General features: G+C 46.2%; 1 protein-coding gene and 1 pseudogene across 1 annotated transcript; one reads left to right on the top strand and one right to left on the bottom strand.

Annotated features, from left to right (window-relative positions):
- LOC125546673 overlaps window positions 1–11,225 on the top strand; it is a 76,339-nt pseudogene extending 65,114 nt beyond the window's left edge.
- Window positions 1,361–2,307, bottom strand: LOC125547998 (citrate-binding protein-like). Its single transcript, XM_048711714.1, has 2 exons — window positions 1,953–2,307; window positions 1,361–1,877 (listed from the first exon to the last, which is right to left on the bottom strand). Exons 1-2 carry the CDS (start codon window positions 2,229–2,231, stop codon window positions 1,485–1,487), a joined length of 672 nt encoding a protein of 223 aa, XP_048567671.1. The 5' UTR covers window positions 2,232–2,307; the 3' UTR covers window positions 1,361–1,484.
- Window positions 11,226–17,353: the final 6,128 nt, after the last annotated feature.

Raw genomic sequence — 17,353 nt, 5'->3', positions numbered from 1 at the left:
TGCTGCCGGCATCGGCTAGCTAAGCAAGGATTTCTCCTTGGACTGAGTCTAAGCAATCCCATGGCCACCGAATATGGACTCTATGATGAGGAAGTCAAACATCGGCCGAAACTGCCACGTCAAGAAGAGAGTTGGTGGGGCTGCACCTGTCGCTGGAGGGGGCACTGAGCGCCATCGGACACACGAGCATTGGATCTAGCCCAAGGCGAGGCGTGGAGGTATACGGCGTTGGGGACGCGATGAGGCGGAGAGAAACCTGCACAAGGCAATCATTGGCAACCGGCAACACCGACAAGCTAGGAACCGGAGGAACACAGATCCAAGCTGATGGGGTCGTAGCAGACAGGATACTGATGGGCAAAGTAAGCTGGAGGAGAATGCATCTACTTGGTCGTTGGGGCCGGAGCTGCGCCGGCAGAGGCCCCGCAAGCCACGGACATCGGAGAATGCAGGCCCGAGGCCATCAGGGACGGAACAACGCCAACAAACCCACTGCAGGGTGCCACTCGCCCACCATGCCGCCAAGCCGAAGCTTAGAAAACTTAGGAGATACATTGTGCCTCTCACTAGGAATAGGAACGTCGGCGTATGGCCCTCACCAGGTGTGCAGGCGTATTGCTTCATGGAGCTTGGTATTTAAAATAATAACAAAATTCATATTTAAATATTTTTCTAAAAAAATTCTTGTGAAAACTAATATGTGTGCAGTAATGCCTGTGAAAATTTGTTTGAAAATATTGTGATTTGTAGGCTACACGGATAAAAGTCAGCCCAACAACTTTTCTGGCCCATTTGAAATAGATATTGTTTTGTATGCCACATGTGAAAAGTATTACTTCCTCTCTAACTTAATAAACGTCTTATGTTAAGTTACAGAGGTTGCGTAAAATTTTATAAATACATAGTACACATGTGTATGTGTATTCACAATTTTCTTTCTAAATCAAGTCGAACTCGTTGCCGCCACATCCCGGCACCTTCTCCTTCGCGAAGAGCATCGACAGAAGTCCGCTACCCATCTCTAGGAACTTGATCACGTGATAGGTCAACACACTATAGTTTTGCGAGACAAGAGGGAATCAAAGAAGCATGATTAGTACGCGTGTTTCGGTTATCGGATGGAGAGAAGAGGAAAGTGCCCGGCAAGTAAAGGACGAATTACTCATAACATCGCCCTTTTTCTTTGCTCCAGGGCTCGAGCAGGAGTGTTCGGTGGTTTACCCTAACGGAAAAATGATCGTTATATTATCTACTCCTTTTAACGGTACTTAAAATTCATCTTACTAATCACTACATAAATATGTATATATTTATAAAATAATTCTGAGAAAGAAGTCACGGGCATGTTAGGGGTCACATGTGCGTGTACTACTCCAAGCAACAACCTTTATTCAACTTCTGGTGGTAATAATGTAATACATAGGGTGGTGTAAACATATACGGCATGCTAGTACGCATTACCAACACACATGGCTATCTACCGCCTAGTGCTTAGTATAGAGCGTGACGTTGGTCCATCGTGACTCCATGCAGCTGGATTGGTCATGGTGCTGCATGTACACCCCAAACTTGAAGTAGTAGGACTCGCTGGGGGTCACGCTGGTGCTGAACTTTCGCTCGCCGTCGACGTACACGGCCACCGTGGACGCGCCGACGTCGTGCATCACGTTGAGGCGGAACCACCGGTCGTAGATGTCGGGCTCGATGGCCGCCCCGCTGTAGAACCGAAGGACGCCGTCGTAGACGTGCAACATCAACACCGTCGAGTGCGCGGCGCCCTCCTCGTTGTGGATCTGCATCACCGACACGCCGGAGGTCCCCGACGGCACGTAGCCATAGCCCTCGAATTGCCACACCCCCGACGAGTAGTCGTGGCCCTGGAAGAGCATAGATCATATATTATGTGACTCCATGGCAGGAGGAATCTCAACAATGTGCTGCTATGTACTTACCCGGAGCTTGACTTCAGAGCGCGGGTTGGTGTGGGTGACGGTGTTGAAGGGCTTGTCATTTCGGTGCACCCAGAACGTCCGCACACCGTTGCGGTACTGGAACCGCTGGCTCTCCGGCACGTTGTACGGGCTCTGCACCTGGAAATCGCCGTCGGTGAGCTGCACCTTCTGGAACCCGGCGGTGGGGTTCCCGCTGCCACCGGCGGCCGTGAACGTGCCGCCCATGGCCACGAGAAGCAGCAGGAGATGAAGCCATGGACTACTCGTGAGAGAAGCCATTTTGCAACTTGTGAGCTACGTAGCTGGCGTCCACAATCAGCTGGTAGCTGATCTCTAGCTTAGACAGCTAGTAGTAGTAAGCTGCCATGGTGCAGATCGATGTGGGAGAAGATCGAGCTTAAATAGCCATTGGCCAGTTTGAGGCGTGTGAATGCATCACGGGAGAAGCTCGCGTTCACTTTGTCTGACGTGCATTGCGGTTCACGGTATAGACGGCCCAAGCACGTACGTACGTAGTTGCACAAGTGATGCGATTGGATATGCATGCAATCGTTTTCCTCTGCGCGTGCTCACTTGGACTTGTGGTTTCATATTCAGAGAACAAGCCTGGAAAGCGGGGCCAAAACACCCTGCTTGAAACGTCACAGAACAGGGTTCATGCCCGATAGACAGGAGCCTTGCTCCGGTTCACCCCCCTAACTCAAATTTCCTAGGGGTATCTTGACCCCCGTTCATATATTTTTTCTCCGGCCTGCCGCTGCCCATATCCAAGCCCCGTATAACCCGTATAACCCATACGTCTGTATACGGTTGACATCTCGAAAAAAAAGATGACACGACCCCACGACCAGGTATGGACCTGCCGACGGCCGATACATCCAATCACGCAGCTCCATCATTCACGCAGCTCTTCCATCATTCTGTTGAGGTTCTGTAGAAATATCGACGGCAGTGATCTCGTCCGAGAGCGCGCGCGGCACCGTCGTGAACCTCCAGCGCTCGCAGGCACCGCATCCCGTTTCCCCATATTTGTCTCGCTCGCGGCAGCATCCTGCCGCTGTTATCGTCGTAGTGGTTAACCTAGCGGGGCGGGTAACCTAGCTTTCCGGCGGTCCAGGTCATCGCACATCTTGTTCTGGTAGTGCTGCTCGTCGTGATATACACAGTGATCACGCGGGCTAATGTGGGTTTCTTCTTTCTAGGGTTAACTTAGAGTCGTTCGCCGTCGGTTGTGTGCACGACGGCTTCGTTATTTGATGCGGCGGCTTACTGTAACGCCCCGAGACCGTTGCGCCAGGTGTCTTCCAGTTATTCGTTGTTATTGCCTTGTCATTTATTTGCGTGTCATGCATTTCATATCATGTCATCATGTGCATCGCATTTGCATACGTGTTCGTCTCATGCATCCGAGCATTTTCCCCGTTGTCTGTTTTGCATTCCGACACTCTTATGTCCTCCGGCGCCCCCTTTTGTCTTTTTTGTGAGCGGGTGTTAAATTTTCTCGGAATGGACCGAGATTTGCCATGCGGCCTTGGTACGCCACCGGTAGACCGCCTGTCAAGTTTCGTGCCATTTGGAGTCCGTTTGATACTCCAACGGTTAACTGAGGAACTGTAAAGGCCTCGTGTGTGTTGCAGCCCAACACCCCTCCAAAGTGGCCCAAAACCCTTCCAAACCCCCTACATCCTCTCGGCCGTTCGATCATGATCGCATGGCCGAAAACCGCACCTCATTTGACTCTCCTAGCTCCCTCTACCTATAAAAACATCTTCCCCCGAAATCCCGGATGAAACCCTAGATCTTTCCTCTCTCGCCCGCGGACATGTCCGTCCCGGACCGGACGTAACCGCGCCGCCGCTCCCAGCCTCTCAGCGCCGGCCACGTGGCCTCCGCCACCACGCCCCGCCGCCCGGCCCGCGGGGCCCGCAGCCGCCCGCTCGGCCCGAACCGCCGCGCGCCCGCGCCTCTCCGCCGCCGATCTCGCGCCGCCACTGGAGTTCTTCTCCGTCCCGCGTCCGCCGGCGCCGCCTTCGCCGCCCTGCGCCGCGCCTCTCCGTCGACTGCGCCGGCCGCCGCCGCGGGGCACCGCCGCCGCTCCGTCCGCAGCCGCCCCTCCGCCTCCTCTGCTCCTCGTCGCCGGCAGTGAGCTCCGGCCACCTCCTCCCCCTCTCCAGATCGGTCGTCGTCGTCTCCCTCCTCTCCGGCGAGCCCGCTCCGGTCATCCTCGATCTGCGTGCCCCTGAGTCAACCTAAGATCTGAGGTCTAAACCCCCCCTCTTTTTCTCCAAGTCTTTTCAGTCTTCCAATAATTTCAAGCACTATTCATCATGCCATAACTTCTCATCCGTAGATCCGTTTTGCATGCATGAGATATCAAAATGTTCATATGTTGTGCTCTTCATTTTGTTCCACTCCATGCTTGTTTGAGTCTTATCTTGATGCCCAAATTATTGATGCAAGAGTGCTATAAAATGTTAATTCCTGTTTCTTATCAGCTTATGAGCATTTGTCATTTTTGCCATGATTATGTGTGCTCCATATGGGCATGAGCTCTTACATGTGGTTGGGGCTATCATGCCATCTTTACAGGGGTGTAATGCCATGTATTTTTTGATCAATGTGGTGACTAGCACATGCATGCAAAAGTAGCTCTCATGATGTTGCTGATTTCAGGACTTAAATTTCACCAAGTCTTTCCCTGCTGTTATTTTAATGGCCATTGTATTCATGTTTTACATAGAGATCCATGCTTCTTTTGAGGTATGTTCATTAAGGATGATTTTGACATATGGTTACGCTCTATCCATCCATGCCCCTATTTGCATTTATGGAGTGCCCTGACATGACTCAATCTTGCTCTACTTTTGCTATAAAATGTTCCTGGCAGATTGTTTACATGTTAATCAATTTTGCTAAGGTTGTTGTAGTTGATCCATGCATGCCTATGAGATTGTTCTTGCCATGGATAGCTTCTTGAACATGTCTTCTTGCTGTAAATATGCTTAGTTTTGCATGCCAATAACCTTTGTTGAGTGCATCAAGCTCGCAAAACATGTCTTCATAATTCTGTTTATTGCCATGTCAGTTTTTCTTCTAGTCTGAATCTGTTAACGAAACTTGCTATGTTTACATGGGTGCCATCAATATATTCTGATCCTTTTTGACCTTATGGTCAGTAAGGGACTTTTGTTATATGCTTTGAGTAGATTCATGTCATGCCTTGTATTGCTATGATCTGGATCCTTGTAGCATGTTGTTATCTTGCTCTAAACATGCTTCCTGGTGTTAATTCCTGACATGTTAAATTTTCTCACTAGTCTGTGATGATGTTATCTTTTGCACTTTTGCCATGCTTGTTTGAACCTGCCTCTTGTGTGATTTAGCCGTAGGCTCAGTGTTCATCTGTCAAGCATCTTGAGTATATCACTGCCATGTGCTTTGTTGTTATGTAGAGTGTAGTAGCTTAGTTTCTTGTGCATTCTAGATGGCATCGTGCTGTTTAATCGCAGAATTGTTCATTTATTTTGCTTGCCATTTGCAAACCCGTGCATCCGATTCCGGTGATCTTTATATCGATTTCGACCGAAATCAACTCATCTTTCCAGCGGCACTCTTGGATTGCCAAGTTGATGCCTGGTTCAATCTTTTCCTTCCGGAGCACGCATATGCATTGCATACCACATCTCACATATCATGCCATGTTTTGCATTGCACCGTGGTTGATTGTTGTTTTCCTTTGCTTGTGTTCTTGCCTTGGGTAGATCCAGGAGACGAGTTCGTGATCGAGGAACCTGTTGAGTACGCTTACGAGGACCAAGCTTACGTCAACTCCGAGAACTTTGCAGGCAAGATGACCATACCCTTGAAATCACTTCTATCTTAGCTTACTAGTTGCTCGCTCTATTGCTATGCCACGATACCTACCACTTCCTATATCATGCCTCCCATATTGCCATGTCAAGCCTCTAACCCATCTTGTCCTAGCAAACCGTTGTTTGGCTATGTTACCGCTTTGCTCAGCCCCTCTTATAGCGTTGTTAGTTGCAGGTGAAGATGAAGTTTGTTCCATGTTGGAACATGGATATTGTTGGGATATCATTATTATCTCTTGTTTAATTAATGCATCTATATACTTGGTAAAGGGTGGAAGGCTCGGCCTTATGCCTGGTGTTTTGTTCCACTCTTGCCGCCCTAGTTTCCGTCATACCGGTGTTATGTTCCTTGATTTTGCGTTCCTTACGGTTGGGTTTATGGGAACCCCTTGACAGTTCGCTTTGAATAAAACTCCTCCAGCAAGGCCCAACCTTGGTTTTACATTTGCACTAACAACCTATCACCTTCCCTTGGGTTCTGCAGACTCAAGGGTCATCTTTATTTTAACCCCCCCGGGCCAGTGCTTCTAAGTGTTGGTCCGAACCAGAGCCACTTGCGGCGCCACCTCGGGGAAACTTGAGGGCTAGTTTTAGCTGTACGTAGTGTTCATCCGGTGTTGCCCTGAGAACGAGATATGTGCAGCTCCTATCAGGATGTCGGCGCATCGGGCGGTCTTGCTGGTCTTGTTTTACCATTGTCGAAATGTCTTGTAACCGGGATTCCGAGTCTGATCGGGTCTTCCTAGGAGAAGGAATATCCTTCGTTGACCATGAGAGCTTGTGATGGGCTAAGTTGGGACACCCCTGCAGGGTTTTGAACTTTCAAAAGTCATGCCCGCGGTTATGGGAAGATGGGAATTTTTTAATGTATGGTTGTAGAGAACTTGACACTTGACTTAATTAAAATGCATCAACCGCGTGTGTAGCCGCGATGGTCTCTTTCCGGCGGAGTCCGGGAAGTGAACACGGTTCTTGTGTTATGCTTGAACGTAAGTAGTTTCAGGATCACCTCTTGATCACTTCTAGTTCACGACCGCGCTTTGCTTCTCTTCTCGCTCTCATTTGCGTATGTTAGCCACCATATATGCTAGTGCTTGCTGCAGCTCCACCTCACTACCCTATCCTACCCATAAGATTATATAGTCTTGATCGCGAGGATGTGAGATTGCTGAGTCCCCGTGACTCACAGATTACTTCAAACAGTTGTAGGTGCCGATGACAACCGTGCAGGTGACGCAACCGAGCTCAAGGAGGAGCTCGATGAAGATCGTGTTCGATTGTGTTGTTTCGTTTCCAGTTGATCAGTAGTGGAGCCAAGTCAGGGCGATCGGGGATCTAGCATTAGGGGTTGTCTTTCTTTATTTGATTCCGTAGTCGGACCTTGATTGTATTCTGGATGATGTAATGATATATATATATGTATTGTGTGAAGTGGCGTTTGTAAGCCAACTCTTTATCCCTTTCTTATTCAGTACATGGGATGTGTAAAGATTACCCCTCTTGCGACATGCCTACTATGCGGCTATTGCCTCTAAGTCATGCTCCGACACATGGAGATATAGCCCCGCATCGTGGTGTTACAAGTTGGTTATCAGAGCCATTCCCCGACTTAGGAGCCCCTGCTTGATCGAATCTGACGTTGTTGAGTCTTAGAAAAATGTTTTGAGTCTTATAGATTATATATCGGAGAGTAGGATTCTTTACTCCTCAGTCCCTTCGTCGCTCTGGTGAGGCCTCTGACGTAGATATTGACTCTTCTCTTCTCAAATTTTCACGAATTTTTTAGATCACTGCGGTATCTTGGAATCGTTCTGATGGTTTTGTGACGAGAACATTGTTCTTGTGCTCCTGACATTTAGGGGTTGTGGCAGTGTCCCGGGAGTTGAGCTCTCCGAGGTGTTGTCCACAATTTTATTGTTGCAGTTCTGGAATACCTGAGTTTCGCCGACATCGGAAAATCTCTTTATGCAGTTGTTGGTTGAGATAACCTCGACGCCACCCAGTACTGGGGCGGGAGTTCGGGAGTATCGCCATAACTCGTATAACGGATGCTTTTCGAAGGTTGAGGTAAATGATTTCCGAAGGTTTCTTGGTTATGTGTTGAAGGATGGATACAGCTGGATGTAGGATTTGCTAGTTTTGGGTGAGATATTATGCTTCCCCTGTATCCCCAACACCTGATTGCATAACCAGAAAGTTTCGGAGTTTATAAGTGGGAATTCAAGTAGCTCCTAGAATATCTTTCCAACAGACACATGATACGATATGGGATCTATCATATGTTTGTTCCGGCTTATTTGCAAGCCAATCTTTTAGAGCACGGTGGTGGATTTGTTTTATAGAAACTATTGATCTCTCATGCTTCACTTATATTATTTTGAGAGTCTTAAATAGCATGGTAATTTGCTTAAAATCCTAATATGCTAGGTATTCAAGAATAATAAAATTCTCTTAAGAGTGTGTTGAATACTATGAGAAGTTTGATGCTTGATAATTGTTTTGAGATATAAAGATGGTGATATTAAAGTTGTGCTAGTTGAGTAGTTGTGAATTTGAAGAATACTTGTGTTAAAGTTTGTGATTCCCGTAGTATGCACGTATGGTGAACCGTTATGTGATGAAGTCGGAGCATGATTTATTTATTGATTGTCTTCCTTATGAGTGGCGGTCGGGGACGAGCGATGGTCTTTTCCTACCAATCTATCCCCCTAGGAGCATCCTTTGTTTTGTTTTGATTGTGGTATTCGAGTTGCTTCGAAGTCAAGTGTTGATTCCATACCTTTTTGAAGCGGTGTTCTCATACTCCTATGTGAATACCAATCCTTCATGATAATCGAGATTGTCATGTCAATCCTTTTCAACCGATGTCTTTCTCTTCAAGTGGTTCCGATCATTTCAACATCCGCAAGTTCAATTCTAAGTTCTCTCAACGGTGCTCGTTTCATCCGCCCCCAAGTTGTCTTTGTTTTCCCGCCCACCCACCCTTTTCTTCAAGGATTCAGATTTCTTAATCAAGTATTCATTTTATTCATGTGAAGTCTCTTCATTCTTTTCAATCAATGTTCTTACCCGGTGGTTCTCGTGAAGATTCTCTACAAGTTCATCATTATTCGTTCTCTTTCTTCTCCGGTGGATTCAATTCAAGCTTTGCTGATCATATCCCTTTTCCTCGTTTCAAATATTTTTCCCATACCGGTGCACCTCATAATCATTCCCTGCTTGCTATTCAATTGTTCCGGAGTACTGAAGATATCTTGAAGATTCGTGTTTCCACTCTGCATTCGTTCAAGCTCTTTCGAGATTGGTATCTCATTCAAGCCATTTAATTCAACCGGCGCAATCTCTCTTTTCAAATAATCGTTCAACGGTGTTTCTTTTGAGTGGGCCCTTACCCACAGGTCTTTTCCCAGGATCTTACCTGACTCCTCTATTTTCCCGGAGTTACTCTCAAATTATTTTCCAAGTTTGACGTAAGAATGAATTATCATCAGTCATATGTATTTCTCCAAGATCGGTCAAATTCTTTTCATCGTTGGCTCAACCTCTTCGCTTTTGATTCTTCCGGAGTACCTCAACAATTCATGGTGGTGTTTCTCGTCGTCATTCTCAAATCTTGAAGACTGAAGAAGAGTTTTCCTCCAAATTTTACACGTTATTTTAGAGATTCATGGTTCTAGCCTTATTTTAGAGATTCATGGTTCTAGCCTTATGCCATCCACCCATCCGGAGCAATTCAGGAGTATTTTCAGTTTGTTTCTCTGGAGCCCATCATCTCAGAATTATTCATTCCAGCTTTCAGCTCTCATTCTCCAAATCATACCGGTGCATCATTCAAATCTCCTCTAATCAGTTCATGATCTCTCCGTTCTCATGTATTTATAATCTCTCAAGTTTCTCTATTCTTTTATAATTCTTCCTGGTGTTTTCCTTATCTTTTCTTTGTTCATTTTTAATTCTTATGGTGGTTCTTCCAAGATTCTTCTTCCTTCGTTTATCATATCAATTTATTCGTTGTTTCTATTCTACCGGTGGATCATTGAGGACCTTATTCAAGTTTGCGCCATATCTATCTTAACCCTTTCTACGAGAATAAGTAGTATGCCAAATCCGTTGCTTGTCATCAGTTTAAATTGGTGAAGGATAAGCATAATGTAATTCTTATTCTTGTTTCATCGAGTAAATTCAATTCCTGCTTTCCAGAGTGGTTCATCATATCACATTCTCGGTTTGAGATGCTTTATCTTTTCTTTTCCAAGAGTTCCAACCTATCTCAATTATATCACCACGAAGATTCATCTAAATCATTGCAAGGATTCACCTTGTGTTTTCAACTTCTCTTTCCTTTCGTTTGATTATTCTTTTATTACCGGAGTTCTTCATGGAGGCTCTACATGATGATTCATAAAGGATTTAATTCCTTCTCGAAGTGTTCATCAAGAATCTTTTCTGAGGAGTTCAAGCATTCTTCGTCTTGCAATCCGGAGTGTAATTCTTTCTAACTTATCTTTTGAGATGGTGTTTGATACGTCTCCAACGTATCTATAATTTTTGATTGCTCCATGCTATATTATCTACTGTTTTGGACATTATTGGGCTTTATTTTACACTTTTATATTATTTTTGGGACTAACCTATTAACCAGAGGCCTAGCCCAGAATTGCTGTTTTTTTGCCTGTTTTAGGGTTTCAAAGAAAAGGAATATCAAACGGAGTCCAAACGGAATGAAACCTTCGGGAACGTGATTTTCTTAACGAACAAGACCCGGGAGACTTGGACCCTACGTCAAGACACAAAAGAGGAGGCCACGAGGTAGGGGGCGCACCTACCCCCCACCCCCCAGGCGCGCCCTCCACCCTCGTGGGCCCCCTGTTGCTCCACCGACGTACTCCTTCCTCCTATATATACCTATGTACCCCCAAACGATCAGATACGGAGCCAAAAACCTAATTCCACCGCCGCAACTTTCTGTATCCACGAGATCCCATCTTGGGGCCTGTTCCGGAGCTCCGCCGGAGGGGGCATCGATCACGGAGGGCTTCTACATCAACGCCATAGCCCCTCCGATGAAGCGTGAGTAGTTTACCTCAAACCTATGGGTCCATAGTTATTAGCTAGATGGCTTCTTCTCTCTTTTTGGATCCCAATACAATTTTCTCCCCCTCTCTTGTGGAGAACCATTCGATGTGTCCGTGTAGGGATTGACAACCCCTATTCGCGTTGGTTGCGAGGATTTATTTGTTTTCTGCAGGTATGAGGGACTCGCGCGTAGCCACCTACTGGATTGATACCTTGGTTCTCAAAAACTGAGGGAAATACTTACGCTACTTTGCTGCATCATCCCTTCCTCTTCGGGGAAAACCAACGCAGTGCTCAAAAGGTAGCAGTGTTGTGTCTTTCTTGACAATTTCCCCTTCATGCTTCATGATTCAAAAGTTGTCAGGAATGAGATATTTAAATCCATCATTTTCTCCCTTGGAGTTATCTTGGTATAGATTTCACCCAATGCCTTCCCTAAGGAATGTTGCTTATTGTGGTGTCTATCAATGATACAAGTTTTTCTCCTATCCTCTCGACGAAAGGAGTTGTCATCTCCTTGTTGACCTCAATCCAATCTATTGTTTTTTCGTTAGTGGCAGAATTTCACCTCAGTTTTGAGATGTTTTCCATAAGCCCACAACAAGCTTACTCTTTTCGTTGTTGGTTTCCAACAACTCCGTTTAACCCTTCCCCTAAGGATGCCTTTTCAAGCTCTTTTGTGGCAGAAGTTGGCATCTTCTTCTCCATCCTTTCATTTCAAAGATCTATATTCTTCCATTTCTTCCGGAGGCATCGTGCTGTTGCTCTTTCCTCTCATCATCTCAGATTGTAAGGACCATGTTCTTTTCATGCTTATCCATTTAACCGGAGTGTTGTGCCCTCTGCTCAAGTTCTTTTCACCTTATCAAGTTTCATATCTCTTTTCAACCGGAGTGCTGCCCGAAGTTGTTCTTCCTTGTTCCTCTTTTCTAACAGAGTGTTTTCAACTTTGTTCATCTCCATTGTATTCCTTGCTTGAAATTGGTTAACCTTTCAAGGTTCTTTGGTTTCACTCGTTTGTCAAAGAAGCAACTTTGTTTTACCTCTTATCTTCCTCTTCCTTTTCCCTCCGGTGCCATCCTAGATCTCGGGACGAGATCCTCTCGTAGTGGTGGAGTGTTGTAATGCCCTGAGACCATTGCGCTAGGTGTCTTCCAATTATTCGCTGTTGTTGCCTTGTCATTTGTTTGCGTGTCATGAATTTCATATCATGTCATCATGGGCATCACATTTGCATACGTGTTCGTCTCATGCATCCGAGCATTTTCCCCGTTGTCCGTTTTGCATTCCGACACTCCTATGTCTTCTAGCGCCCCCTTTTGTCTCTTTTCGTGAGCGGGTGTTAAATTTTCTCGGAATGGACCAAGATTTGCCAAGCGGCCTTGGTACGCCACCGATAGACCGCCTGTCAAGTTTCGTGCCATTTGGAGTCCGTTTGATACTCCAACGGTTAACCGAGGAACCGTAAGGCCTCGTGTGTGTTGCAGCCCAACACCCCTCCAAAGTGGTCCAAAACCCTTCCAAACCCCCTCCATCCTCTCGGCCGTTCGATCACGATCGCGTGGCCGAAAACCGGACCTCATTTGGACTCTCCTAGCTCCCTCTACCTATAAAAACATCTTCCCCTCCGAAATCCCGGATGAAACCCTAGATCTTTCCCCTCTCGCTCGCGGGACATGTCCGTCCCGGACCAGACGTAACCGCGCCGCTGCTCCCAGCCTCTCAGCGCCTGCCATGTGGCCTCTGCCACCATGCACCGTCGCCCGGCCCGCTCGGCCCGCGCGCTCCGCCGCGCGCCCGCGCCTCTCCGCCGTCGATCCCGCGCCGCCACCGGAGTTCTTCTCCGTCCCGCGTCCGCCGGCGCCGCCTTCACCGCCCTGCGCCGCACCTTTCCGTCGCCGGCGCCAGAGGTCGCTGCGGGGCACTGCCGCCGCCGCCCGCTCCGTCCGCAGCGCGCCCTGCCGCCTCGTCTGCTCCTCGTCGCCGGCAGCGAGCTCTGGCCACCTCCTCCCCCTCTCCAGATCGGTCGTTGTCGTCTCCCTCCTCTCCGGCGAGCCCGCTCCGGTCATCCTCGATCTGCGTGCCCTTGAGTCAACCCAAGATCTGAGGTCTAACCTCCCCCTCTTTTTCTCCAAGTCTTTTCAGTCCGCAATAATTTCAACCAATATTCATCATGCCATAACTTCTCATCCGTAGATCCGTTTTGCATGCATGAGATATCAAAATGTTCATAATGTTGTGCTCTTCATTTTGTTCCACTGTGCCTGCTTGTTTGAGTCTATCTTGATGCCCAAATTGTTGATGCAAGAGTGCTATAAAATGTTAGTTCCCGTTTCTTATCAGATTATGAACATTTGTCATTTTTGCCATGATTATTGTGTGCTGCATATGGGCATGAGCTCTACATGTGTTTTGGGCTATGTCATGCCATCTTTACAGGGGTGTATGGCATGTATTTTTGTGATCAATGTGGTGACTAGCACATGCATGAAAAGTAGCTCTCGTGATGTTGCTGATTTCAGGGACTTAGAATTTCACTAAGTCTTTTCCCTGCTGTTATTTTAATGCCATGTATTCATGTTGTTACACAGAGATCCATGCTTCTTTTGAGTATGTTCATTAAGGATGATTTTGACATATGGTTACGCTCTATCCATCCATGCCCCTATTTGCATTCATGGAGTGCCCTGACATGACTCAATCTTGCTCTACTTTTGCTATAAAATGTTCCTGGCAGATTGTTTACATGTTAATCAATTTTGCTAAGGTTGTTGTAGTTGATCCATGCATGCTATGAGATTATTCTTGCCATGGATAGCTTCTTGAATATGTCTTCTTGCTGGTAGTATTCTTAGTTTGTCATGCAATACCTTGTGTTGAGTGCATCGAGCTCGCAAACATGCCTTCATAATTCTGTTTATGCCATGTCCAGTTTTTCTTCTAAGTCTGAATCTGTTAACGAAACTTGCTATGTTTACATGGGTGCCATCATATCTTCTGATCCTTTTTGGCCTATGTTCAGTAAGGGACTTTTGTTATATGCTTTGAGTAGATTCATGCCATGCCTTGTATTGCTATGATCTGATCTTGTAGCATGTTGTTATCTTGCTCTAAACATTGCTTCCTGATGTTAATTCCTGACATGTTAGTTTTCTCACTAAGTCTGTGATGCTGTTATCTTTTGCACTTTTGCCATGCTTGTTTGAACCTGCTCTTGTGTGATTTAGCCGTAGCTTAGTGTTCATCTTTTGTCAATCATCTTGATTATATCACTGCCATGTGCTTTGTTGTTATGTTGGAGTGTAGTAGCTTAGTTTCTTGTTGCATTCTAGATGGCATCATGCTGTTAATCGCATAATTGTGCCATTCTTGTTTTGCTTGCCATTTGCAAACCGTGCATCCGATTCCGGTGATCTTTATATCGATTTCGACCGAAATCAACTCATCTTTCCAGAGGAACTCTTGGATTGCCAAGTTGATGCCTGGTTCAATCGTTTACTTCCGGAGCACGCATATGCATTGCATACCACATCTCACATATCATGCCATGTTTTGCATCATGTTGCTTGCGCATTGCACCGTGGTTGATTGTTGTTTTCCTTCGCTTGTGTTCTTGCCTTGGGTAGAGCCGGGAGACGAGTTCTTGATCGAGGAACCCGTTGAGTACGCTTACGAGGATCAAGCTTACGTCAACTCGGAGAACTTTGCAGGCAAGATGACCATAGCCTCGAAATCACTTCTATCTTTGCTTGCTAGTTGCTCGCTCTATTGCTATGCCACGATACCTACCACTTGCTATATCATGCCTCCCATATTGCCATGTCAAGGCTCTAACCCACCTTGTCCTAGCAAACCGTTGTTTGGCTATGTTACCGCTTTGCTCAGACCCTCTTATAGTGTTGTTAGTTGCAGGTGAAGATGAAGTTTGTTCCATGTTGGAACATGGATATTGTTGGGATATCATTATTATATCTTGTTTAAGTAATGCACCTATATACTTGGTAAAGGGTGGAAGGCTCGACCTTATGCCTGGTGTTTTGTTCCACTCTTGCCGCCCTAGTTTACGTCATACCAGTGTTATGTTCCTTGATTTTGCATTCCTTACGAGGTTGGGTGTTATGGGAACCCCTTGACAGTTCACTTTGAATAAAACTCCTCTAGAAAGTCCCAACCTTGGTTTTACATTTGCACTAACAACCTATCACCTTCCCTTGGGTTCTGCAGACTCAAGAGTCATCTTTATTTTAACCCCCCGGCCAGTGCTTGTCTAAGTGTTGGTCTGAACCAGAGCCACTTGCGGCGCCACCTCGGGGAAACCTGAGGGCTAGTTTTAGCTGTACATAGTGTTCATCCAGTGTTGCCCTGAGAACGAGATATGTGCAACTCCTATCAGGATGTCGACGCATCGGGCGGTCTTGCTGGTCTTGTTTTACCATTGTCGAAATGTCTTGCAACCGAGATTCCGAGTCTGATCGGGTCTTCCTGGGAGAAGGAATATCCTTTGTTGACCATGAGAGCTTGTGATGGGCTAAGTTGGGACACCCCTGCAGGGTTTTGAACTTTCGAAAGTCGTGCCCGCGGTTATGGGCAGATGGGAATTTGTTAATGTCCGGTTGTAGAGAACTTGACACTTGACTTAATTAAAATGCGTCAACCGCGTGTGTAGCCGTGATGGTCTCTTTCCGGTGGAGTCCGGGAAGTGAACACGGTTCTTGTGTTATGCTTGAACGTAAGTAGTTTCAGGATCACCTCTTGATCACTTCTAGTTCACGACTGCGCTTTGCTTCTCTTCTCGCTCTCATTTGCGTATGTTAGCCACCATATATGCTAGTGCTTGCTGCAGCTCCACCTCACTACCCTATCCTACCCATAAGCTTAAATAGTCTTGATCGCAAGGGTGTGAGATTGCTGAGTCCCCGTGACTCACAGATTACTTCAAACAGTTGCAGGTGCCGATGACAACCGTGCAGGTGATGCAACGAGCTCAAGGAGGAGCTCAATGAAGATCGTGTTCGATTGTGTTGTTTCGTTTCCAATTGATCAGTAGTGGAGCCCATTCGGGGCGATCGGGGATCTAGCATTTAGGGGTTGTCTTTCTTTATTTGGTTCCGTAGTCGGACCTTGATTGTATTCTGGATGATGTAATGCTATATTTATGTATTGTGTGAAGTGGCATTTGTAAGCCAACTCTTTATCCCTTTCTTATTCAGTACATGGGATGTGTAAAGGTTACCCCTCTTGCGACATGCCTACTATGAGGCTATGCCTCTAAGTCGTGCTCCGACACGTGGGAGATATAGCCGCATCGTGGGTGTTACACTTATCTAGGTATCCGGCGATCCAAAGTGATCACGACTGGTGCCGTGGGCTAGGTATCCGGCGGCACATGTTATCACGGGTAGCGCTACTTCTCGCGATCCAAAGTGATCACGTACTGGTGTCGTGGGCATCTTCCTTACTAGGGTTGACGTACCTTAACGCCGATGACCGGTGTGGAGAGGGGGGAGGATCCATGGGTGGTCAGAGGTCGTTGGCTTTCGGTTGTGTGCACGATCTGAACGCCCTCTGTTGGGGCGCTCTCCGGTTGGGGTAGTTTACTTAACATCCGTGATCATGTGCTAGGTGTTGTATATTTCAGCATTGATAATGTTTGCACATGTGATGATATATATTATTTGTTGTAGGAAATGGCGGACGATGAGTTAACTGATATGATGTATGACATGGAGTTTGGAGAACTGATGAAAGACTGGATAGAAGATTGGCTAGATGATGAAAATTCAGATCGTGGAGATATGTCAGAGAATGGGGGCAAATTGGAAGATCTTAATGTGAGTGGCATTATCATGTTGTAATTTTTTGGTGGCATCCGACAAGATTATATTTTTGTGTTGAAAATTTATAGATGGATGAGCATGATGATGGTCAGGAAAACAATGAGCATGATGATGGTCAGAAAAACAACTCGGAGATCTCGAATGAAGATTACATTAGTCAGGTATGGAAGTGGAATTATTTATTGGCATGTAATTTGAATTTATCTTGGAATATTATATGATAAGTACTTATGTATTTGTGTTATATTCTCTAGATCATTTCTGAATGTCATAATGCGTACGACTATTACGGTGAATCCGACGCGGAGACAGGCCTTGATGACTAATCATTAGGTGCACCTGATTCTGGGGAGTCGCAGTTGTCGGTCATGATGAGTGAGGTATGTATGTAATCAATGTTGTATGGAAGTAATGTTATACCATAGAAAGTTGTTTTCATGGCTATGTTATGATTGTGTAGGTCACAGAAGATGAGGGGGAAAAGAATGTCCAAGATACTGCCAGTGCAGATGATAAGAGGGAGATGTTCATGCAGATAATACAAATGACTTCTATGTCTCACGATGCAGCATATGATTTCTGCAACAGCTATGCTAGAGATAATGGTTTCAGCATT

The sequence above is a fragment of the Triticum urartu genome, chromosome 3 (genome assembly GCF_003073215.2).
Source record: "Triticum urartu cultivar G1812 chromosome 3, Tu2.1, whole genome shotgun sequence".
Classification (NCBI taxonomy): domain Eukaryota; kingdom Viridiplantae; phylum Streptophyta; class Magnoliopsida; order Poales; family Poaceae; genus Triticum; species Triticum urartu.
The sequence above is the reverse complement of the archived record's forward strand: the minus strand, read 5'-3'. Positions and strand labels throughout refer to the sequence as shown.